Genomic DNA, 24,791 nt, shown 5'->3' with positions numbered 1-24,791 from the left:
AAGCCTACGAGCCTTCGGCGTTAGTGCTGCGGAAAACATGCGGTAGACCATGCTTGCCTCGGTACAGCTGGCGGAGGACGACATTGACTCGTTACCCTGAAATGCATCGGCATATCTACCGGTTGACCAAGCCAGAGACATCAAAATTTCTAAACGCCCGATCAGCATAAGGAAGTGTGGGCTTCATGCCGTTCGTTTAGAGCAGTAGCATTGTCATTGTGGGCGTCTTCGGTGACCCAGCGGATACGCCAATGGCTGCAATCTATTGATGGCCGTCAGAATATTTCACTGTCATTGTAAGATCTGATCTGACTTACCAACGGTGTGCAGACAATCTTTGCACTGGCACAGACATCTGATCAAGAATCTGAGTCAATATCCTGCATAAGGCAGGACAGGGACTATTCGCAAGAGCTCGAGTCGAGCTAGAGATAGTAACTGACCTCACATGCTTAACGACTAGAGCTGGAGGTCCCCCAAGCAATTTCAGGGCCCGTCGTTACCCATATATAGCATCATTATTGATCGAGCGGGCTCTACGAGGAACGACGGTGGATCCGCGTAACATCCCTCTCCCCGGTCAACAGGTGAATGGACCTGTCAAAAACCGCGGATGCGCTGCATTATTTGCCGACAATAACAGTCAGGCACTTACGTTTGTTGAGATCCGAACTGAAATGGCGGTACGAGGCGCTGAGGTGCTCGTTCACATGGGCCACATGATTCTGCGTTCTGCGGTGAATCTGGCAAAGTTCGCCGCGTTGCAGCTTGGCGAGTTGGGATAGCTCCGTCGTAGAACGACAAAGTTAGTCCCGTACTAACCTCGTCGCAGTGTCTATCAGCCGGGCGTGGGGTCCCTGCTGGAACGCACAAGAGAGTCGGGGCACGCACCGGCATTGTGCAGCAGCGACGTTCGAGACCCACCCTTCCACGGGCCCGTGGGCGAGCAATGTGCAAAAAGCTTAACGATCTGCGACTTCGCGACTTCGTGGGCAGCATTTGGGCACGCTGGCCCAATTCTGGAAGCTGGGAAAAGGTTCAGCAAGCAAGTATAATCCGCATTCTATGAATGTCGGCATCCCATACTCCCTGAACTCAAACGCGAGGAACACACGGCGTAATTTCGAATGCGTCAAAATGCAAGACCTTCCATGATGCCTGCCGACCTGGTACAACTGTTTGTACATGCGCCGAAAGTGAGAAACGAGTAAAACGAAGAAGAAAAAACACGGAAGAACGGCCTTAAAGAATACATAATGCGGTTGATGTGCGATGAGACAAATTATTCCTGCTTGCAGTTTTGAGACGGTGGAAACTGGGGCATGAACGGCAAGGAGCGATATGAATGCGAGTCGTAATCGGAGAGCGGATGTAGAACAAAGAAGATGTCGTAATGTGCGTACAAAGAAGCGGTATCTGAAAACTGCAACCATAAGGTCAGCGTCGAGCCGCAGTCACGGAATATAAGAAGCTTACCATTCGTGAAAAGGCATGAGGACACGAGGCACGGGGTATCTTTAGGGCTTCGTGCAGGGTGTTCATGCGATGAATGCAAGGCCAAACGAGGCGACCAGGCATGCGATGCCAAGGCCCAAGCTGACCGACATAGCAGGGCGGCGCAAAGCGGAGAGTTCTGTGTCCTCGGAGCAGCGTTGTCGTTCATCTGCAATGGAGTGGTCGCTCATGCGCGCAGATAGATAGGCAGCGGCTGAATCACGTGCGGTGGCGATGAGCACTGTCGCTGTGCCTCTCGACGTCTCTGAGAACGTCGGGAGCGCTAGGGCACGCGCAAGGCGTTCGAGGGCAAACTTGTGCTCGGAGGGGACCTTGGAAATGGGCGCAATCCAGATAGAGTCCTGGTTCGTGCCGAAGACCTCCATCTCGTCACCAGAAGCAAAGTTGAGCGAAAAGGGTGTGTCAGGGGACATAGGCACGACTTCGCAAGCGAATTCGGTCGCGAGCACATCGTTAATGACGGACCAGATTGGAGCGTTGTCGGGCGTCAAGCGCGACAGGCGCGCGTCAAGCCACGCCTGGGGTGTGTGTGCACGGTTTACGGGGATAGTTGACGACCATTGAATTTTGGCCGCGCAGCGCGAGGCGCCGGGGGTGGTGTCGCAGGGAGCCTGAGTGGGCTTCTCTTGCGGGGCCGTGGGGTCCGGAATCACAAGTGGGCGAGCCTTCTCGCGCTCGCGCTCGCGGCGACGCCATGGCACCTCCACAATCTGGCCATTGGCCATTTCCCATAGCCCGCACATGCAACCGGTGTGTTCGGCGGCATCGCCCCCGTGGGCTATTGTGGCCGAATGGGCAACGCGCAACATGCTCGGCCAGTTGAGGACGTCTGGGCCGAACACCTCGACATTGTAGGTGAGACAGTTGGCGCAGAGGTTGCGCGCGCGCGAGAGGAACGCTGAGGCGAGCGAGTGGGTAGTGGAAGAAAGGAGGGCGCAAGTTTTGGTGGGGACGAGATGGGATCGGATTGTGAGGAGCAGCTCTGGCGGGAGGGACAGGAGTGATGTTTGCCAAGGGGAAGCATCGATGTGCAGTCGACCACGACTGTGGAGCTCGATGATGGAGTCGAATGTGCGAAGTTCAGATGAGATGTGGGCGAGGACGGCGTGTTGGAGGTATGTTCTGGAGACGCGGAGGGACGGGGGAGGGGAGACAGTGGCGGACGAGGTGTCAAGTGGAGCGACGACACGAAGCATGATGAGCAGCTCCGTAAGCGGATGTGAACTGCGAGGGACTGCAAACCGCAGGCGATGCGGTGGATTGATGGACGGTCCTACTTATAGAAGGCAGAAGAGGGTCGGGAACGGGGGTCGCCAGCGTGGCGGGCATGGAGGCCTGTTGCGGCGTTTGCTCAAAGCATGAAGAAAGAGCCGGCTGAGACACAAAAGACGTCAGTTTCGTTCAGGCTACTCGCGGGCGTGAGCTCGGTAAGCTGCTCGCCCCCCACGTACGCTTCCCCATCCTCTTTGGCGCTTCTCGAGCACCATCTGGCCCGGATCCGTTGTTGCGAGTGTTCCAATCTGATCTCTCACGCAGTTCATGTCCATCGCGAGAATAGATGCTGATTCTGATATCGCAGCCTGTGAACGTTGCGTTTGAGAGAAGACGCTGCTACCCATGCTCGTCAGGATTCAGGCCACGTGCCACCTCAAAAGCCACCATCGCCGCCCAATGATAGACTCCGAGCGAAGACGCAAGAGCATCAGCATGCAGATCCGTTCACCTCTGTATTGTCTGATTTCAAAGCCTAATTTAGCTCGCGAATTGTGCGCAGTACTGTCACTTGGCGACTATGTGCTGGCCAGCTCAGAAGCAGTCGACGGCATGTGGAAAGCGCTGCACAAGCTCGAGTGACGCAGGGTCGTTCATTCCGTGTGCCATGATACCATGACCCACGCTGGATCGTGATGAATATACCCCCACACGGCTCGTGTATTCACTGCGAGAACAGCTCTTGGCGCTCAGAAGAAAGATCTGAACACCATGCGATCCTGAGTCTCGCGCAGACACTCGCTGAGCTTTGATCTTCCGATGTATGACAAAGATATGCTTACCACGGTAAATCTCGGTAAACTCGATCGAATAATTGACCGGTCGCTCCACTAAAATCTGTCTTTATGCTCTCCTAGCCTTGCGTTTTAGTGCCGAAAATGCCTTCTAGTTCGCCTGGTGGCGCGACAGGAAGACTCGAGCAGACGCTCTGTGCATTTTTATATCAGGTAAGACATCGGAGGTCCAGACGAGGGCCACAAAGTCCAAGATCATTTTTGCAGACGTCTTGCTCATCTTTTGGAGCGCAGAATTTCGCTTTGACTCGAAGGTTCGGGAATGCCGTGAAACTTAGGGCGCTGTGTAGAACTCCGCAGGACTTTTTATCCGGTTATTAACCAGGAGGTGTCAATAACGCGTTAATCAAGAAAATGGGCCAACAAAATGATGGCTCATAGCTCACTCAGTTGTATACATACAGAAACTAAACCTAAATGGATTGGAGAGGCTCAGATGGCTGAAGCACAAACAAGGTGATTTGAGTGAGTGGTTATAGAGTTAGGTGTCCTAGCCTAACCTCTTCTCTGGTTCTGCTGCAAGGGGAGGCAACTGCTCACTCAAATCCCCTGTTTGCACTCCAGCCATCCATACCTCTACAGTCCATTTAGGTTTAGTTTATAGAGGTTTGACAATCATTGAGAAACAGCTCTAACTTAGAGATTGCACTGAATAATAACAAATTTGAGATATGTTACTATTTTAGGAAATTAGTTATTAACCTTAATAACCAAGGGGTCCGATAGGTGAGGATAGGTGCCTGTTAATAACGCGTTATTAAGACCTGTTATTAACCCCCTACGTGAAACGCTGAGCGGGTCGGTGTGGGTCGTGGACTAGCAACGACGTCGTCGGCGGGACGGGAGAGAGCGGAGAGATGGAATCATATGTTTGGCCACGTGCCCGAACCTCCCCTTCGCCTCTGCCCGACGCGCCGACGCCGGCAGTCGCGTCAACAGCTCCCCAGACTTGACCCTCCCACCCCACAAAACGCCTCCACGCCGTCACCGCCGTCGTCGTCGTGCCTCACGTCTTCCGTCTTACCACTTACCATGCATCGTGTTCGACTGTTGACGAAACATCGCGCTGCTTTGCCTCGAGCATATTCCCTGCGAACAGCGCGCGCCATGTCCATCTCTGCCACACAGACTGCCTATGCTCCTCCAGCTGCGCTACCTCTTGACCCACCGTCGGCATCAGCTGAATCTTCTGCCTTCGCCGCTCGTATCGCCACGCTTGAAGCTTTCTTTTCTCAACCACGCTTCGCATCTTTGAAACGTCCATACTCAGCTGCAGCTGTCGCATCTAAGCAGGGCTCTCTTCCCGCACTTCCCCTCCCGTCCACACTCCTCGCCGACAAGCTATATGCACTATTTGAGAGGGCTGCGGCCGAAGGGCGTCCAGTGCATACCATGGGCGCGGTTGATCCGGTACAGATGACGCAGATGGCGCGTTGGCTAGAAGTCGTCTACATCTCTGGTTGGGCCGCGAGCAGCCTGCTCACCACGGCAAACAACGAGGTTGGCCCTGATCTGGGGTGAGCACGCGCTTTGTCCAATCATCAAATCTATGTGTCTCAATGATGCATTGCTGTATGTGATTTCGCGGTTATGTGCGGTGCTGGCGTACGGATTCAAGTGACTATCCTTATACAACTGTCCCCAATCAGGTTCACCGCATCTTCCGTGCTCAACAATTGCACGATAAGAAACACTACGATGCACGAAACGAGGCGACACCTGAACAGCGCGCTGACATGCCATATATTGATTATCTTCGACCTATCATTGCGGATGCGGATACGGGGTGAGTGTCATACATGCTTATATTGCCTCAGAAAAAGGTACGAAACCTTCATCAGACACGGCGGAACATCTGCTGTGATGAAGCTCGTCAAACTGTTTGCTGAGTCGGTAAGTGTGTATAATCATTCCCAAATGCGCCCTTGTCTATATCTTTCACGCAGGGCGCGTCTGCTATTCATCTCGAAGACCAGCTCCACGGCGGCAAAAAGGTGCGCATAGCGCAAGCATCGCTCATCTCCTTTATTCATGATCAAACTATCGAAGTGTGGTCATCTCTCTGGCAAAGTCATAGTCCCCACCAGCACGCACATCTCACGCCTCACTGCCTCGCGCTTCCAACTCGACCTGATGCAAAACACGATGCTCCTGATCGCGCGCACTGATGCCGAGTCTGCACGTTTACTCTCTTCGACAGTTGACGCGCGTGATCACCCGTTCATTAGGGGCGTCGCATCGAAGGCGCCGGACGGGACGCGCAGGCGCGGGCTGGCAGAGACATTGGACCAAGCCGAGGCGCGGGGTTTGAGCGGAGGGGAAATTGATCGTCTCGAAAAGGAGTGGTTCGACAGCGTGGAGTTGTCTACTTTCGACGAGGGTGAGTTATGGACCGCACCTCCCGACGCGTTTTGACAAACAAAACGCTGATCGGGATCCCATTACCCATATTCGTCCCATGCAGCCGTCGAGCGCGCCATCAAGACGTCGAATGGTGTCGCCCCAAACCGGAAAGATTCCGAGATTCAGCAGTACCGCACTGCAGTCAGGGGCAAATCAAATCAGGATGCCCGAGAAATAGCAGCTGGCATCCTCGGCGAACAAGTCGATTGGGATTGGGACCGTGAGCACTCCTGTTTGTCACTCGTCGCTCTGCCTGATTCTCAGCGTCGTGTCTCGATCAAGTACCCCGCACCCGCGAGGGCTACTATCACGTCACGGGTGGGATCGAATCGGCGGTCTCTCGAGCGCTCGCGTTTGCGCCCTACGCGGATCTAATATGGCTGGAGACAAAGATGCCGGACTTGAAGCAGGCGCGCAGCTTTGCGAGAAGGATACGCGAGAAGCACCCCGGAAAGTGCGTGTTTTTCCACACACCTTTTTCATTGATCCTTCGGCGGTTCACTCATCTGGACTTTGCGCGGGTGCCCTGATGGCGTAGGTGGCTAGTGTACAATCTGAGTCCTTCTTTCAACTGGAGCGCACATGGGTACTCAGGTGTGTCGCACACCCATTTGCGAATGGTCCTTGCTGATGTCTGTCCCCGGCATATCTAGATGAGGATTTGAAGAAGTTCATATGGGAGCTGGGGAAGGAGGGCTTCGTCCTCCAGCTGATCTCACTTGCAGGACTGCACAGCAACGCTGTTGGGTTTGGTGCGTATAAAAGGGATCCTGTTGTTTACTGGGAAGTCACTCGCTGACTATCGTCCGGTTGGTACACAGCGGAACTCGCCCAGCGTTTCAAGACGGACGGGATGCTCGCGTACGTCGAAACTGTGCAACGGAAGGAGAAGGAAATTGGCTGCGACGTCTTGACGCACCAGAAGTGGTGCGTGTTGTCCTTTCCTCATCAGAGAGTCGTTGTTGATGGATGTACTTGGGCCTACGTCGCAGGAGTGGGGCAGACTACATCGATCGAATCCTCACGACACTGGCCTCGGGGTCTTCGAGCACGTCATCGAGTGGGAAGGACAACACTGAGCATTCGTTTTGAACTCCAAGCGGCCCTTCATACTCCCTTCATTGTGTCGAAAGACCCTAGCCTTGGAATCAGTTGGTGCATAGATACTTCGGTCAATGCATGCTGTACCAGTAGATACCGAGTGCCCGGGATGATTGGGTGTTTGATCTCGTCCGGAACGGAATGTGCAGCAGACAAAGCCATTGAAATGACTTTATCCCCTGCTAACCCCGAAGCGGGACGCGCTGTCTTCATGTCATTCCACGATTGAGTGATTTACGCATTGTCCGGGAGTGTACAGGAGTCCCTAGAAGTCCCTACGAGTCCTCGCTCGCCGCTTGAACTGGCTAAAATGGTGAAAAACTTTGGAAAGAGCTAGGCCACTGCTAGGCCCCGCGACGCTGGCCCGATCGTATTCATATATGATACCGTTGCAACGGTACTGCGCAATATCATAGTAATATCCTGCAGCTCCTCAAAGCCAAGACACTCTCTCGTCCACCGGTCTTCTTCTCTGTAGCATTCTGTTCAAACTCTATTCTATGTTCCACAGGATAGTGCGGAAGACAAAGGTTCAAGCGATGATGCGGACTAGATTTCGTGAATGGTCCTTCAGTGCAAAGTCTGGTAGTGGTCTGGTCCGTAGCTGCGGCAATCGGAGACTCGTGATAGAATCTAACCGTTCAGATACTCCAATGCAAAATCATCCTGAGCCGTTGCCGTAGAGGGACCGGCTGCCTCGCGTATATCAATCGGCCAGCAGATACTGCGTGGCCAGTCCGAACCCTGCCCGCCCCTCAGCAGCTTGCCACGACAAGTATCTTCACAGGCTCGTTCCTAACTGCTTGTACAGCGCAGGCTAGCTGGTCTGGCTCGTCGGCGGCGCCGACAGATATAGTCACACGTTCTTTCCGTCTTCCGGCCGCTCTTCCCTTCGATTCGAGGCGGCCATTGTTCGTATTACACAGAAATGGGAGTATGGTCATGGGCTAAGTCTGAAGTGAAACATCTGGTGAGTGGTGGTCCGTCTTCATTGTCTAGGAAGGGATGTTGACAAGGTCCTGTCGCATGTCGTCCTTTGTTTTCGTAGCGCCTACGCATCTTTCTCAGTCGCTTCATCGCATGCTACTTCTTCCTCGCACTCGCACATTTCGTGGGCCAGCTCATCCTTGTGTCGATCACACTAGCCGATGATACCGTCGTCGTCAACACGGTCTCGGGGATTCTCGACGATCACGGCATTAGGCCTGGTCTGCCATTGATTGAGGGTGGCACGTTGAGGGATTGTGATGGTGCCGCACACCTCGATGGCACATCCTGTACAGTGCTGGCTCAGCCACCAGATGGCCGCAATGGGCCCGATGCCTTGTTTGTTGCAGACTATTGGAACTCGGTGAGCTTGACATTACCCCTGGATCGAAGACTCAACGTGTCCTGACACGCTGAACAGGTTCTCGTTTTGTACAACCAGACAGATGACGCTTCAGATGTGACTTTTGATGACTCGCTGCAGGTGACAGACCAGTGCGCCATGTCGATGGGATGGATTCTGGATGTGTGCGTCGAGCAATTTCTATATCCTGCCCAACTTTGCTGAGAATTCTGTAGCTTCCACGACGCAAAGCGCGAGGAGCTGGCTACACTGTTCTTCCAATTGTGGCTCCTTGTAATGTCTATGATGGCTGTAAGTTTGGTATTGACCCCAAACTCTTTCTTAATCACTGATAAATTTCATCCATAGGTCTTGGCCGACTCTACCCCGCATCTGTCAGTGTTTATCATTGAGCAAGCATGAGCTCTCCAACCTGACTGATATAGGATCGCTGCATTGTCCGGCCATTTTATGAACACGGCCTGGGCTTCCTTCAACGTATACACTGGCGTGAAAATGAAGCACGAGTATCAACGGTTCATTGTCGCGGGTGCTTGTAATGGGGTCGATGTGCTTGGAGGCTGGTGGGACGAACGTTTGAGACACTCCGTATGTTCTAGTCATCTTTGACATCGATATCCTATTTTGATGTTCATCACAGGCGCCGATTCTCGTGTTGAACATGGTCGCCACCCTCGCAATGGTATATCTCACGTGGAAACTGTCAACAGTATGCGCATAGAAATCTTATTGCGTATCATCTGTGGCTGACTGAGAGGGCTTAGATTTACCATCGACAATCTTTCCGTAGTGTCGGGGCACCATCCAATATCATCCGCATCCACCGGGTGCGCCTTGGATTGCTAATCGACACAAGCAACAGTCATTTATGATAGTTATTTGAGCAGGTGTATCTCGGATTTGTCATGACGCTGCAACTGGCCTCATTCTTCACGATTGCAGCCACGGCATTGTGGATTTCCAAGCTCACTGAAGACGCAGTTCGCAGGGCCGCCGAGAATTATTCACTCTATCTCGCGGGCTTCATTGTTACTGTCTTGGTGAAGCCGTTTTGTCTCCCAGATATCAATTCCCCCTGTCCTTACCTGTTTTCTCCGCTAGCTTAACATAGTTTGGGTTACTTCCGTGAGTCTATCTGCGTATTGTACACTAGCTAGCGGTTCAAGACATGACACGTTTACAGGGGTGGCTTTGCATTCGGAGAGAAAACCGCGCCCTGTTCTGGCCTTTCCTCCTAGTCGGACTCGTCGTGATCACCATATGGACCATCATGTTCTTCAGCCCTCTCTACCGATTTGTCTTCCTCACGTGGCCGTTCTTCGCGAACATGACCATCGTTTCGTATGTGTTCCTTGTGGCTACCTCTGTCCTCGGAATAGCTTGCCGCTTTAACTTCGGTCAAGGCTTGGCGCACTATCGTACGTCTCTTGAATTTCTGTTCACTTCAACGAATTTTCTCACCCTGCAACGCAGTCATGGTTCTGAAATCGCTTGCCAACGACGACTTCACTCCCGCATCGTTCGCCAATGACCCTGAAAAGGTTGAATGGCCGGTGAAATTTGTGGACATCCCGCGCTTCTCTGTGATGACAGGCGAAGGATACACTGTGACTCCTATTGGGCCAGGGGCAACGGCGCAGCACCTTGTTAGCCTGCCAAAGGCGGATCATCGCAGAGAAAGCAGCGTTGTCTTGGACATTTGCGACGACAAACGAGACAGTATTTAGGGCGTTGGCTGGTCATCTGGTTGGTTCAGACGGCAGCCACACATGACTCGTGGGCTGGACCCCGTCGGGTGGGGCCTGTATCCTTCATCGCTCTTTGCCCATATGTATTTTACCACTTACTGCTGCTCAGACTCATTTCAGGCATCTTTCTCTGCACTGTGCCCTAGGACACTCCGCTGTTCATTGTATGACGGATGGTGCGCGCGACAACTCATCATGTGTATCGATTTCGACTCTGGTTAAGACGCTATATTGTTCCGATTTTAACCTTTTAAGTGCGCTATCTTATCGACGTTTGGACAGATACCACAAGCTCCTCTGTTATCTCGGCAGTTTGTGTGAGTGAAGTGTACATCTCACGTGATGGACTTGTGAGGTCACATGATGTGAAACGCGAAAAATGGAGCGTGTCTCGGAAGAGACTGAACAGCCTCTGTCGACAAACATTCCAGCCCTTCAGTTTCTATTGCTCAAAGCCCAGAATTACCACTCATGTCTCGCCTTCCTCCACATCCGAGACAGTCTCGGCAAGTATGCTGTGTGCGGGCGTCCAGGCTCTTATGCGAGGTATACATTGTGAGCGCTCGTATATCATCCGACATCTTCTGTTTCTGAACCTATTCACTTCTAAGACACCGATTCAATGTATATCGTCGGCACATATGCCTCGACCTCATGTTACCAATCATCAAGGCCGTGCAACCCATTCAATCCAACAATTTCTCACCTGCGGGTCGCTGGTAAGTGTCTCGGGAACTCATCGTTCTTACCTCTGAACACCGCCTTCCTTGGTCCAAAAGAGATTCCAGACCCTTCTCGTTTTTGCTTAAAAGGCGGCCTGAAATCGTCCAAGTCCCTCCTCCCCAATCATTCACTCACTTATCCAAAGCAATACCAACCACTTTAAACCATTCATTATGACTTACAGCAGTGCTGTCACCATCATCGCTCTCATCATCGCTCGCAGCGCTGGCGCTGCCCCTCAGGCTGGTCCTGTCCGCCCTACGTCTCTGGAGACGTTCACATCCGCCTCCCCGCCTCCGGCTTCGACGCCGGCGACGTGGAGTAGTCACGCTGAGTCGCCGTCTGGAACGCCGACTCCGAGTTCTTCGTATATGAGCATGCCCTCGATGCCATATACAACTCAACCTTACAGCACCCGACCTCCATTCTCTCAGACAACTGAGGCGTATACGAGCTCTATACCCGCCCACTATAGCTCGTATTCGTCTCCGAGCATGTCATATTCATCAACATCCTCTACTTACACCACGATGTCCTCCCCTTACACCACCTTGACGACCCCTTACACGACCTCGACGACCCCTTACACGACCTTGACGACTCCTTATACTACTTCGACGACCCCTTACACCACCTCGACGACTCCTTACACTACTTCGACGACCCCTTACACCACCTCGACGACTCCTTACACTACTTCGACGACCCCTTACACCACCTCGACGACTCCTTACACTACTTCGACGACCCCTTACACCACCTCGACGACCCCTTACACGACCTCGACGACTCCTTACACTACTTCGACGACCCCTTACACGACCTCGACGACTCCTTATACTACTTCGACGACCCCTTACACCACCTCGACGACTCCTTACACTACTTCGACGACCCCTTACACCACCTCGACGACTCCTTACACTACTTCGACGACCCCTTACACCACCTCGACGATCCCTTACACGACCTCGACGACCCCTTACACGACCTCGACGACTCCTTATACTACTTCGACGACCCCTTACACGACCTCGACGACCCCTTACACGACCTCGACGACCCCTTACACCACCTCGATGACTCCCTACACGACCTCGACGACCCCTTACACCACCTCGAATACTCCCTACACCACCTCGCGCACTCCTTACACCACCTCGAGCACCCCCTACACGTCGAGTACTCCCTACGCAACCTCGAGTATTCCATATACCACCTCGAGCACTCCCTACTCGAGCACTCCCTACTCGAGCACTCTTTATACCACTTCGACGACTCCCTACACCACCTCGGCGACTTTTTACGCTACTTCGACGACCCCTTACACTGCCTCGACGACTCCTTACACTACTTCGACGACCCCTTACACCACCTCGACGATCCCTTACACGACCTCGACGACTCCTTATACTACTTCGACGACTCCTTACACGACCTCGACGACCCCTTACACGACCTCGACGACCCCTTACACGACCTCGACGACTCCCTACACGACCTCGACGACCCCTTACACCACCTCGAATACTCCCTACACCACCTCGCGCACTCCTTACACCACCTCGAGCATTCCCTACACCTCCTCGCACACTTCTTACACGTCGAACACTCCCTACACCACGTCGAGCACTCCCTACACCTCGAGCACTCCTTACACCACGTCCACGATTCCGTATACCACGTCATCGACTCCTTACACGACTTCGAGCTCTTATGCCACCTCAACTACACCCTACACCACGTCCACTGAGTCGTATCACTCCACTTCAACTCCTTACACACAATCGTCTGCGACCTACAGTACCACTCAGTACTCACACTCGACTAGCGCATACGCCAGCAGTTCTACGCCAAGTGCCTACTCGACTTCCGCCGACTCATACCACAGTGAGACCTCTTATCCCAGCGGCACGTCATACTCGAGTGAAGCGCCATACCCCTCCCCCTCAAGCAACTGCCCCTCTTACAATAAACCAGTCTTGACACTTCCCCTGACTTACGACACTGTCTTCGACAACAAGGCGGGTTCTATGAACACCGCCGCCTGCTCGAATGGCCCTCACGGTCTCGCCTCGAAATTTCCCACATTCGGTGACCTCCCTGACTACCCCTATGTCGGCGGTGTCTTCGCCGTCTCATCCTGGAACTCTGCCAACTGTGGAACCTGCTGGGCTGTTACATATCCCGAGACTGGTGTTACGATCAATGTCCTCGCGATCGATGTGGCCAGCCCCGGTTTCAATGTCGCCCAGGCGGCCATGGACAAGTTGACAAACGGCAAGGCTACTCAGCTCGGAAAGGTCGAGGTCAACGTGGAGCAAGTTCCTACTTCCGCTTGCAAGTTGTGAAAGGTGGGGAGCTGGACTCTCCTTCCTTATACCCCCTTCTTAGAATATACCCTAGTACAGATTGAAATATATTTTTTATTGCTAAACATTGGACATGCGCGAAATTGCTATGACTATTTGAAGACATCGGATTCATATGGTGAGATACAAGTGTTCCAATACCTTCAAAACACTGACAAAACTATGGGTATGATCAAAAGAGCGAAAACTTCATGCGCGAAAAATCGATAAGATAGTTGAAGATGAAGCTGCAAACACACTGTCCCAAAACGAACTGCGATACAATAGAACTTGGAGAGTGCCTTGTGACGCAATGGTTCAGACGAGGCGCAGAGGTGAAGGAAGCATTAACTGTTAAATTGCATCCCAGAGCAAAAGGAAGCAACGAAACAAGACAAGAAGGTCGACCAGATACAGCGTGCGCTTCCCTTGCACACGACCTAAGGCCTCAAGCACAGCTCATGCACCAGATCACTCCTGGTGATCCAGCTCGTTGTAGGGATATGACAATGATGGCGTCTTCGCGTGCCCTGCTTTCGCTGGGCTGATGATTTCGAACTCGTCCAATTCCTCTGATGGGCGTGAGATACCTGGACTGCGTCCCGGCCGCGGTGGCGAGCCCCCTAGAGGCGTGCGCACCGGCGGTGGCGAGGAGTATGACGAGAGGCGCGAGGACTCCATCGACGACGACGGCGTGTTGCGTCCACCAGTGCCACCAGTGCCGCCTGTACGTACTGAAAACTGCTTGCCATTATCCCCAATCGACTGAGCGCGCGACTGCCTGCTCCCCAATGTCGCGTTCGCTGAAGCATATTGCTCTGGCAAAATCGGGCTGGGCGGAATCTCTGAAAGCGTAATGCTCGCAACAGATCCACGCACCAAGTGTCCCGCCATCTCGATCACACTCGGTCGCCGCTTTCGTGCCGCAAGCGGTCCCTCCGGTGTGCTCGAGCGCGAGCCATCAGAGGACATGGTTGGGTTGCCGGACGCCTGCGAAAGACTGTTAGGCGGCGACCTCCAGGACTTAAGGATCGACTTGCGTATGCCGCTGCGCTCCTTCTCAAGGGGCACAGATTGATTTGGAGGCGAGACCGTCGATATCCGCGACGAGGTTGATGCCTGTTGTTGGTGGCCCGGCCGGCTCATTGGAGTAGCATAGTTTTGATAGCTCTGTGGAGGTTGAGGTGATCGACGAATGGGGTATGGCGACTCCTGGTCAAAATGTATAGTACTAATGGAAGCCTCAGCTTGTGCACGTTGCATGGCCTGCGTCGTGGTCATCAAGGGTGGCTCCATCTGTCGTCTAGGGGGTATCATAGCATTCGTCACAAGCTCCTGTTGTGAAGGTTGTGGGGCTAGCAGCGTCTGTCCATTCGGAAGAGGCGGTGGAGATGCAAGGGCTGGTTGCCCATTCGACGTCGCGGTGGCAGCTGGGGCTGGAGGTGAGCCTGACACCGATCGATTGTTGCTTTTTCGCCATAATTTCCTGATGCTTTTCACAGGGTTCAATGTCGTGGACGGACGGCTGAGGTTATTGTTATTCTTTCCAAATGGTTCATCTGACGAATCCATAGAGAACCGACTGGAGGGCGCCTGTGATTTATGCTTCGGGCTAGTGGTGCTGCTATCCCTGTTCAGAGATGCCTGGCGTTCTGGAGGTATCTCAAAGGTAGAGTACGTGATACGTGAACCACGCGTTGATTCTGAGGACGACCGCTCTTCGGACATTCGCGCAGCATCAGAGTCGAATGGAAAGCGCCCAAACGGGTCCGGTGATAAAGGGATGACGGGAGAATTGGAGACCTCGGCTTTGCGTAGGGAGGGCGGGACGATGTCCGGATATGATGGCTCCTGGCCTTCAAACTCCCGTTTCCTGGCCATGGACTCGTCGGACGCATCGCCTGTTGGTTGTGACTGCCGCTGTTTCGCGTAAGGCGACACTGGGATCGCGCTGGACACGCCGTTTAGAGCCAGTCGAGGTGGTGTTGGGAAACTGTCGCGATGGGAGGACGTAGTGGGTGACGCAGGCGGCTCATCCTGTTCTTTGAGAGCTGAGAACGGCACCGCCGGCCATACACCACTGACATACGCGCTTCGTTGAGTAACGATGATAGTATATTAGAGTTTCGGCTTACCCTTGTACTGCAGCACTTTCCTTCCGACGGGTAGGGCTTCCAGGAGAAGCACCCGTAAATTTAAGTTGAGAGGGTGGAGACAATGAGGTAGTTCGTGGGGGAGTCCTGGCCGCGACTTCGTCTTCCTCGTCGAGCTCATGCTTCAATCGACGAGGAGAAAACTGGCGGAAATTCTACCAGGAACTAAGTCAACAGCTATGTCTTTGAGGATCTAAACAGGAACTCTAACCCGTTCAATCTCGTCAAGCGTCGCACTCATTTCGTACTGGCTCCGGCGTCGATCATTGGGATCGCTCATGTCAATCTCCAGCACGCGTTACTGAGAATTGATTTCGATCGTCGGAACCATCAAAAACTCACCTCTCCTGACTCCTCGAATTCCAGTCCCAGATCAAGGTCCTCGAAGAATGCCCCGACCCTCTTCTCCTCTCCTGGACTCTTGATCCTCCTGAATCTCCTCGGGTCAACACCTTCTGGAACAATTGCCTCATCAACTTCCTCGTCGCCGAGAATCGAGAGGTCTTCCTCGGAAGACTGGGTTGGGGTTATCCCATCTCGCAAGTACGCTGGCTTCGCAGTGCCCGCGCTTGGGAATGGACTTGACTCGCCCATAGCGATTACATCGTTGGGCACAACGAATGGTAAGGTCAGCGGAGGCGGAGGAGACTTCTTAACGGTCCCAGCAGTCGTGGGCGACGAGCGGCGCCTGTCCCTAGGAGACTCCTGTGGTGATGGAGGGATGGCGACCGACAACCGAGGGCGTGAATGTGCATCCCATAGCTGCTTCACCTCCAGTTCATCATTACCTTGATCATGAGACTCCGGGTCCTCGGGAGGTGCAGACAATGCGGCACCGTCCAAGGCCAACTCGACGACGTTCCCGTTCTTCGTAATCGGCCGCTTGCCTGTTCCATCAGCGTGCATATCTGCCCATACTTCTCCGTCTGAACCAAATACGTCCGCTAACGGGTCCTGAGCACCAACTGTCCCTAGAGGGGCTGTCTCATCCTCATCACCCGGTGACTCGGATAACCGCGTATACTCTTCACCCTCATCAACCACGTCCTCTTCCTCATGCTCCTTCCATAGGAACCTCGGCACCGCTTGTCGGTCCACCAATTTGAGATTGATAGGTGCGGTCCGCGGGACAGTCTCCTGCTCTCCCTCTTCCTCCGTCGTCGTGGTCGAGCGGGAATCTGGTCGCGTACGACCTACGCGTTTCCGGTGGTTGACCCGTCTGCTGCGCATCCATGGTTCATACCACCCGGCCTTACGTCGGTCGATGTCGAATTCGACTTTAGCAAGAATGGGGATGAGGGAGGGTGAGGAGAGACCGGGAAGATCGAGGGAGTTAGCGCGTGAGCCCGAAGGGAGAGATGTGTCTGGTGTCGCAGGATCAGACTGCGATGGCGTAGACGATGCTCCTTGAGACGTGGAGGGCGTCGAAGGATTTGGGGTTATTGGCGTAGTGAGAGGTTGAGGAGTTATGTGACCAGGTGATATGAGTGGTCTAAGGTTAGGCCGCGAGGTGCTCGACTCTGGTGATAGAGGGGAAGTGCGGCCTCCGAAACCCAGGCCAACTCCGACTGGGTTGGGTGTCGGTGCTCGAGATGGGTATGCATCCTGCTCAACCTTAACAACGCGTGTCCAGAGATGTTTCCAGATTTCTTCGGAGAGGCGGGGACCTGGCTCGTCGGATAGATCTGCAAGGTCTTTGTCCGCAGCGTCGGGAATCGACTGGCGAGAGGGTTGTGTGGATATGAGGTAGAGAATCATTCCGTTAGTACTCGGGAGCGCATATTCCTTAGCAATAGCCCATAGCTGAAGTTGGAGTGTAGGAAAAAGTGGGACCAGGGTGCCTCGCCTAAATTGAGTATGATATCCAGACGCGGTCGAAGGGGGAGGTGTCAGTGTCAGACTCTCTGAAGAGTCCGAGTCATGAGGGAGATGAACTGGAGGCACGACATGAAGCAAGAACCTGGAGGTCGATGCATGGGGAGTCTGAGACGTGAGATGCAACGTAGAAGTAACCGAGGGAGTAGGAGAACGCCATGATTCGGCAACTGATGAAGCAGAAGACCTGGGAACGGAAGAGTAGGAGTACGAGGAAGCCGAGTCTGAGAGAGATTGGCCGACGGGGATGGGTGTCGACACGCCGAGCGCGTTTGCTAGTTTCGCTAGACGGTGTGGGGGCAAAGGAGTGCGTGGACGGGGCCATGATGGAGTGACAGCAGCAGCCGGGGACAGCGCGGATTCTGGGTCTCCGTTCGACATGTTTGCGGCCAGTAAAGACAGGAGTGAAGAGCAGACGCGACGACGAACGGGCGACAGCGACGAGAACAGGTAATGTGTAGACTGCCTAGGCAATATTCATCAACATAGCACTCGTGGGCGGGCGGGGTGTCACCAACTTGCAGGATCGCAACAGCAGTGCAGCGAGATGCGAACTGCCTCTGGCTGTCTTGTGTCTGAAGGCGACGAGCTCGCTCAAGGCGACGGTGGAGCCTGGAGACAAGTAGGAACAAGAACGGCCGCCGTCGTCGTTGTCGGTGAGCACGCTAGTCCAAAAAGGACGAGTTTAAAGTGAGTGGTCCGTGGACCGCCGCTCAGTCTCTCTCCCACGCGGTACCCAGAACAACCACTCTCCTTCCTCTACGACTCTCCGGCATGTTCTAGTCTCCGTGGCTGACCTTACACAGAAGAAAGTCGTGTATAAGGTCTGCCTCAAAGTTTGACCCCTGGGCGGGCAACTCTCCTTCAGGCATCTCGGATCAAAATCTTGCACTCTCGAGCCTGAAAAATGTCACCTTACTGACAGACTTGCATCATCATAACATGACTGTCTTTTCTATAGCCTAATAGCTAGAGAAAAACACTAAGTTTGAGCATCTTCTATATAATAAGGCAATAGACAGTGTGGATGGCACTAAGAATTGTAATGTCAATAGTGGTGATGATTATGTGCTGCACAAGACAGTATTGACCACTGTACTAATAGACAAGGTCTACAAGGCTGCATATAGCATATTTCTAAGCCCAACCTACATGTTGTGTTCTGTAATGACCAATAGCAGGCATTGGCTAACAATGACAACTTCAATGATCTTGTGTACAAGGCCAAGGTACTGAGGTCTTTATAGTCTCTTGTAGCAGCTGCTAAGCTGCCAACAAAGTGGCTGGGGCATCAATGCATATTTCTCTCTTTTTATGTCCCTTGTAAAAACAGCTAGAAAGTTAGCAAAAGAGCTATAAGATAATGGTCCAGGCATATATAAAGAAGAGCAATATGCTAAAATAGTATAGAATGTGTCACATCTTTACCTTTTCACTGATAGAGCAGTAGTACTTACTATTTCCTACTGCTAATTAAAGACTTCTTGGTATAGACTTAGTGCTAATATTATAAAATTAGAAACCAGTCCAATGCTCATAATATGTTGCTCCCAATTAGGAAATTAGACACTTTTAGATGCTATTAATACTTTGAGATATTTTAGACACTATTAGATATAATCTGGAGCTAATACAAGGGGGTGGTTTTTCAGATGCAGGTTTTTGCGACTTGATGAATTGATCCGATGATGAGCATGGGTATGCTCTAGGCACCAATACCCCACTTTTCGCAGCTTTTCAGTATTCTTCGACCATTCGGCATACTTAAGACCGACCGATCCCGATCCGTTCGGCGATCTCAGCCATTTGTCAGGTGCTGACTTTCCATTTAGACCTCCACACAGTTGTTCGGAGCTGTTCAAAGTCATCCTATCCATCTATCATCACTATTAGCAGTAGGGGCTCTCCACAGACTGTCGCGGCCAATCACCGATCGGTTTGGTACACTTCACATGGTCGGCACATTCGGTCGGCTTCGGTGTCCCAAATCGGAGGCAGCCAAACACTTTGTTGACTCAGAACGGATCTGTCTTTTTATCTCTTATCATCCTTATGCCTTCTGTTGACCTATCCTTTGTTATCTTCAGAGCTCCCAAGTTTCTAAATGGTTTACCCATGTGGCATGTGGTTCTTATCTCCAGGTCCATGTGGACTCACCTTGGCAATCTCTTCACTTATTTAGGCTTTAGAGTTATTGCTTCTTATCTTATAGTGTTCGCAACATCACTCCCTTATCTTCTTTACCTTTGATCACTCTTGGCATGCATTTCCGATTGCTCTATGCCTCTGCCAATCTCCTTATCTTGTACCTGTTTGGACTTACTATAAAAGGGCACCTATGGCCTTGCAATACATCAGCTTTGGCTCCCCCCTTGTTCCAATTCCATTTGTGTGCTTGTGTCTATAAGACTTTGAGCCATTGCCTTCCAATCCTTGTTAGCATTTTGCCCTTTTGTTTGTGTTGTTGCATTCGATCGCAGCCCTCCATCAGAGCCCTCGTCGTTTTGCTCTCTCCCTCTCATCTAGTTTGTCATCCTCTGCCAGTGTCCAGTGTGGCCTTGTACCCATTCCCTTCCCTTTGCGTCCCAATCAAATCCCGATCAAACATCGACCGACTGACCAACCAACCAACCTACCGACCGACTGACTGACCGACTGACCGACCGACCGACCGACTGAATATTTTGATTTTGGAGTTGTTTGTTCACTACACTCCGAACACTTTTAGTATGCTCCCTTGTTGGTTGTTGCACAGCTTATAGTTCCTTGCACACTAGAACCAGCTCCTGCCTACCTGCGCTTGTAGGGGTGTTTCTTGGGTGTGTTTCGCACTTAGAGGCATCACTAGCGTATCACCAAGATCAAGGAGAAGTTGCACTGATCATTTCCACCAATCATGATACTCCCAATTTCCCACTTATTGAAGTGTTCTCAGATTTCCATTCTCCATTTTCCTCTTATCGTGATCTCTGTCTCAAATACGTTATGGCCTCTAATTTGGGGCCCAAAAATCATCTCAAAAACAATCTTGATTCCAATATGTTGTCCTTATTTTCCTCAGTTGTCCCTGGTTCTTTCCATTCCACTAATATCACCAACCTGGTCGCCATCTTTGCTGCCAAGTGCAAGTATAAACTGGTCACTCAGAAAACATGACCAGTCTTGGCCAACCTCCCTGAAAAATTCTGAATTATTTGAAACATCCTTGGTGACCCTCTCGCTGCCTTTCCGACACTAACACTGAACCCCCCACCCTTCGTGCCGACTGGCAGATACACCACTGAATAACACAACCTCATCGACAAAGTCCACTTGGATGACTTTCTTTGGCCAGCCGAATGACAGCTCATGCACCATTTCATATGTCTATAAGAGATGGGATTCGCCTAGGACAATTCAGAACGTGGACGTTTCCATAAGGACTTCTTCCCACTAGTCAATATGCCGGTAGTTGAACACAAGCCCTGGGTTCAGCACAACATCCCAATTCCACCAGGCATCTACGATGAAGTATGCCAACTTATCAAAACCAAGATTGCTGCTGGAGTCTATAAGCCGTCAAATTCTTCCTACCGATTGTGTTGGTTTACAGTCATCAAGAAGATAAATAGCACCTCTACTGGGACCAAACTCCGAATCGTTCACAGCCTCGAACCCCTGAATACTGTCACTATCTAGCATTCAGGTATGCCCCCATATACCAATCAGATTGCTGAACAGTTTGCAGCTTGCACTTGCTGCGGCATTCTGGATCTCTATGTTGGATATGACAAATGAGGGCTCGCCAAATCATCTCACAACTTCACCACATTCCAGACCCTGTTTGGTGCCCACCGACTCATCGCCCTGCCCATGGGATGGACAAATTCGGTCCTGATCTTCCATGATGACAATACCCACATCCTCTAGCCAGAGATCCCAGACACCACCATTCCTTTCATTGACAATGTCCCAATTTAGGGCCCACCAACCCAATACAAACTTCCAAACGGCGGCTTCGAGACGCACCCCAACAACCCCAGAATACAATAGTTTGTGTGGGAACACTTTCAAGGCCTCAATCAGGTAGTTCAGCAGATGAAGTACAGTGGAGGAACATTTTTGGGACACAAGGTGACCCTCTACGTGGCCGAAATCACAGTGGTTGGCCATCGCTGCACGTACAAAGGAAGATTACCTGACGAGTCTAGGGTAGAGTCAATTATAAAGTGGGGACCTTGCTGGGATCTCTCAGATGTTTGGGCATTTTTAGGGACAATCAGTGTCATTTGGATCTTTATTCGGAATTTTGCACATAGAGCATATGCACTGACAATGTTAACGTGCAAAGATTTCCCATTTGTATTTGGCCCAGACCAGATAGCGGCCCAGGACAACCTCCAGTCAGCATTTCTTGAATCGCCAGCCCTTCGGCTGATCGACTATAGTTCAGCAGCCAATGTCATCTTTGCAGTCGACACTTCCCAAATCGCAGTTGGCTTCCATCTTTGTTAATGTGCGCTTGACAATCCTCGGATTTGGTATTATGCCTGATTTGGCTCCATCACCCTTAATGACCGCGAATCACAATTCTCCCAACCCAAGCTCAAACTCTACAGCCTTTTTTGTGCCCTCTGATTACTCAAAATATACCTCATTGGCGTTTGGAACCTGATAGTCGAAGTAGATGCACACTACATTAAGGGCATGCTCACTAAACTAGATCTCAAACCCAGCACCAGCATCAATCAGTGGATCATCTCTATTCTCACCTTCCATTTCACACTTGTCCACGTCCCCAGTACCTTCCATGGCCCCGATGGACTCTCCTGGCGACCACCACAACCCTCCGATTGACCTGAACCCAAAGACAACTTTGATGACTGGATTGACAATCTCTATGGCTTCCTCTATCTGATCAACAATACATTCCCATCCTCCATATCAACATCTACAACCGCCATCTTCACCTCCTCACTCATAGACGACCACCAGACTGATGCTGACTCAGCTAATGAAGAGCCAGCCATCGACTATTTGAATATTCCCAGATCACAGAAAGCTTTGGAAGCTGAAGAATGCCTATGGTTAGTCTGCGACTGGCACCAAACATTGGTTCGGCCCCCTTCTCTCTCCAACTCTGAATATGCCACCTTTCTGCAATATTGCACTGAGTTCTTCATTGCAGCCAACAAGCTATGGAGAAAAGACTTGCACGGCCAACACAAGATTGTTGTAGCACCCTCCAGTCAAATCGCAATTCTCACTGTCACCCAGGATGACGTCGTTCACAAGGGTTTCTATGCCACGACTGCCTCAGTTGCTGAACACTTTTGGTGGCCACACATGAGGCAAGATATTTCCTGGTTTGTTTGGACCTGTCACCTTTGCCAGATTTGCCAGACTTGCAATGTCCTCATTCCTCTAACTGTCACTACGCCTGCACCACTCTTTGCGAAGATGTATATGGACACCATGCACATGCCGACCGCTGGTGGTTTCAAGTATCTTGTTCGAGGTCACTGTTTGGTATTGCACTATCCTGAATTCTAAATGCTGCGACATGAAACAAGCTCTGCACTCACCAATCGGATCTTCAAGGATATCCTGTGCCGACAGGGAACATTGGTAGAGATCATTTCTGACAACGGACCTACATTTGTCAAGGCGCTTAACCAGCTAGCAAAAAAGTACCATGTTCGGCACATCTGTATTTTGGGCTACAATTCCCATGTGAACGGCATCGCCAAATGACCTTACTTCAATGTTTGGCAGGCTCTGTTCAAAGCCATTGATGGAGATCAGGCTAAGTGGAATCATGTAGCTCATTTCATATTCTGGGCTGATTGTATTACTGTTCGGTGCCAAATGAATTGCTCGCCATACTTCGTGGCAACCGGAACCCATCCCCTCCTTTCCCTCAATATCGCCAAAGCGACTTACCTCCTGCCATCACTGACCACAATCCTCAGCACCACTGACCTCATTGTCTGACAGGCCATTGCCTTGCAGAAATGCCGATCGGACCTCACCCACCTTTGCAGCTCAGTAGTCAGTGCCCAAGTCCAGGCCACCATCTGATTTGAACAGTAGTATTTGACCACCCTTTGCAACTTCAATTTTCACTGGGGCTTGCTTGTCCTGATGCGCAACACAGCCATAGAAAAGGCACTCAATTGGAAGATGCTTCCATGGTATTTAGAACCATTGCTAGTAGTTTCTAGGAATTGGGGAGGAGCATATATTTTGGCCGAACTTGACGGATCAGTCTTTGATAGGCCAGTGGCAGCATTCTGCATTATTCCTTATTTTGCTCGTAGGTCTCTGAAGCTTGCCGACCTTGAAGCCCTCCTTGACATCTCATAAGAATGCCTTCAGGCTATGGAAGATTCCCGATCAAGAGATGACAATGCCAAAGATAACAATATGGATGAAGATACTGATACCAGCTTAGTCCGATCAACGGAGGATGATGATATGGCTTCGGCAACCTCTGACTACATCTGGAAAAACACCCCCTTGTATTAGCTCCGGATTATATCTAATAGTGTCTAAAAGTATTCAAAAGTGTTAATAGCATCTAAAAGTGTCTAATTTCCTAATTGGGAACAACACATTGTGAGCATTGGATTGGTTTCTAATTTCATGATATTAGCACTAATTCTATACTAAGAAGTCTTTAATTAGCAGTAGGAAATAGTAAGTACTACTGCTCTATCAGTGAGAAGGTAAAGATGTGGCACATTCTATACTATTTTAGCACATTATTCTCCTTCATATATGCCTATACCATTATCTTGTAGCTCTTTTGCTAACTTTCCAGCTGCCTTTACAAGGGATATAGAAAGAGAGAAATATACATTGATGCCCCTAGCCACTTTGTTGGCAGCTTGGCAGCTACCACAAGAGGCTATGAAGACCTAGGTACCTTGTCCTTGCACACAAGATCATTAAAGTTGTCATTGTTAGCCAATGCCTGCTACTGGTCATTATAGGACACAACATGTGGGTTGGGCTTAGAAATATGCTATATGCAGCCTTGTAGACCTTGTCTATTAGTACAGTGGTCAATACTATCTTGTGCAGCACACAATCATCATTACTATTGATATTACAATTTTTAGCACTATTTATATTGTTTATTGCCTTGTTATACAAAAAATGCCCAAACTTGGTGTTTTCCTCTAGCTATTAGGCTGTGGAAAAGACAGTCATATTGGTATGTGGTGCTAGAATAATATATTTGCCTGCCATATAGGAAATATATGCATTAAGCATATTAAGATCACCTCCAACAATCTTGTGCTTATTTATATATAGGCATGCCATACATATACCCTTGTCCACACCCTCTACCTCACTAGTGGCTATTTAGAAAACCCCTCTCTCTTATTGGATCTTAATTATTTATAATCATGTTTTTGATCAAATTTGCAAATTAAGGTAGCATTGTCTATACTAGTAGAGTCCCATTGAATATTATACTTAATCATAGTTTTACACATTCTCAGTCCAAATTGTATAAG

At 51.1% G+C, this 24,791-nt stretch overlaps 7 protein-coding genes across 7 annotated transcripts; 4 read left to right on the top strand and 3 right to left on the bottom strand.

Moving 5' to 3' along the window:
• Positions 1–1,119: 1,119 nt before the first annotated feature.
• On the bottom strand, positions 1,120–1,923 carry HETIRDRAFT_437594 (uncharacterized protein; the record flags this gene model as incomplete). Its single annotated transcript, XM_009542531.1, has 2 exons — positions 1,477–1,923; positions 1,120–1,423 (listed from the first exon to the last, which is right to left on the bottom strand). Coding segments are annotated over exons 1-2 (489 nt in total), but the record flags the coding sequence as incomplete, so codon positions are not given.
• Positions 1,924–3,855: 1,932 nt separating this feature from the next.
• HETIRDRAFT_307245 (uncharacterized protein) lies at positions 3,856–4,149 on the bottom strand (the record flags this gene model as incomplete). The annotated part of the gene is made up of 3 exons (XM_009542530.1): positions 3,856–3,883; positions 3,968–4,021; positions 4,082–4,149. The coding sequence occupies 3 exons, from the start codon at positions 4,147–4,149 to the stop codon at positions 3,856–3,858; spliced, it is 150 nt and encodes a 49-aa protein (XP_009540825.1).
• A 539-nt stretch (positions 4,150–4,688) lies between these two features.
• On the top strand, positions 4,689–7,217 carry ICL2 (isocitrate lyase; the record flags this gene model as incomplete). The annotated part of the gene is made up of 11 exons (XM_009542090.1): positions 4,689–5,098; positions 5,200–5,367; positions 5,423–5,474; positions 5,528–5,575; positions 5,631–5,961; positions 6,046–6,204; positions 6,267–6,438; positions 6,523–6,578; positions 6,638–6,736; positions 6,806–6,911; positions 6,977–7,217. 11 exons carry the CDS (start codon positions 4,689–4,691, stop codon positions 7,074–7,076), a joined length of 1,701 nt encoding a protein of 566 aa, XP_009540385.1. The 3' UTR covers positions 7,077–7,217.
• A 559-nt stretch (positions 7,218–7,776) lies between these two features.
• On the top strand, positions 7,777–10,318 carry HETIRDRAFT_406710 (uncharacterized protein). Its single transcript, XM_009542529.1, has 12 exons — positions 7,777–8,055; positions 8,134–8,436; positions 8,494–8,600; positions 8,652–8,727; positions 8,785–8,810; positions 8,862–9,024; positions 9,077–9,145; positions 9,201–9,263; positions 9,324–9,476; positions 9,538–9,561; positions 9,620–9,854; positions 9,910–10,318. The coding sequence occupies exons 1-12, from the start codon at positions 8,014–8,016 to the stop codon at positions 10,161–10,163; spliced, it is 1,515 nt and encodes a 504-aa protein (XP_009540824.1). The 5' UTR covers positions 7,777–8,013; the 3' UTR covers positions 10,164–10,318.
• A 245-nt stretch (positions 10,319–10,563) lies between these two features.
• On the top strand, positions 10,564–11,776 carry HETIRDRAFT_166356 (uncharacterized protein; the record flags this gene model as incomplete). Its single annotated transcript, XM_009542528.1, has 3 exons — positions 10,564–10,739; positions 10,796–10,903; positions 11,017–11,776. Coding segments are annotated over 3 exons (1,044 nt in total), but the record flags the coding sequence as incomplete, so codon positions are not given.
• A 1,125-nt stretch (positions 11,777–12,901) lies between these two features.
• CerPla3 (Cerato-platanin) lies at positions 12,902–13,258 on the top strand (the record flags this gene model as incomplete). Its single annotated transcript, XM_009542040.1, has 1 exon — positions 12,902–13,258. A coding segment is annotated over one exon (357 nt), but the record flags the coding sequence as incomplete, so codon positions are not given.
• Positions 13,259–13,729: 471 nt separating this feature from the next.
• HETIRDRAFT_413196 (uncharacterized protein) lies at positions 13,730–17,667 on the bottom strand (the record flags this gene model as incomplete). The annotated part of the gene is made up of 4 exons (XM_009542527.1): positions 13,730–15,338; positions 15,394–15,566; positions 15,623–15,697; positions 15,754–17,667. 4 exons carry the CDS (start codon positions 17,665–17,667, stop codon positions 13,730–13,732), a joined length of 3,771 nt encoding a protein of 1,256 aa, XP_009540822.1.
• Between the last annotated feature and the right edge of the window lie 7,124 nt (positions 17,668–24,791).

The sequence above is a fragment of the Heterobasidion irregulare genome (genome assembly GCF_000320585.1).
Source record: "Heterobasidion irregulare TC 32-1 unplaced genomic scaffold scaffold_01, whole genome shotgun sequence".
In the NCBI taxonomy this organism is placed as follows: Eukaryota; Fungi; Basidiomycota; class Agaricomycetes; order Russulales; family Bondarzewiaceae; genus Heterobasidion; species Heterobasidion irregulare.
This window is presented reverse-complemented; position numbering and strand designations above follow the sequence as displayed.

What these genes read in the sequence shown, in the direction of transcription:
- HETIRDRAFT_406710 (XM_009542529.1), top strand. Translation starts at nt 8,014, where the DNA reads ATGGGAGTATGGTCATGGGCTAAGTCTGAAGTGAAACATCTG. An exon ending in GCTTCATTGTTACTGTCTTG is followed by an intron (nt 9,477 to 9,537) that starts GTGAAGCCGTTT and finishes TTTCTCCGCTAG; the next exon opens with CTTAACATAGTTTGGGTTAC. An exon ending in TCAAGGCTTGGCGCACTATC is followed by an intron (nt 9,855 to 9,909) that starts GTACGTCTCTTG and finishes CCTGCAACGCAG; the next exon opens with TCATGGTTCTGAAATCGCTT.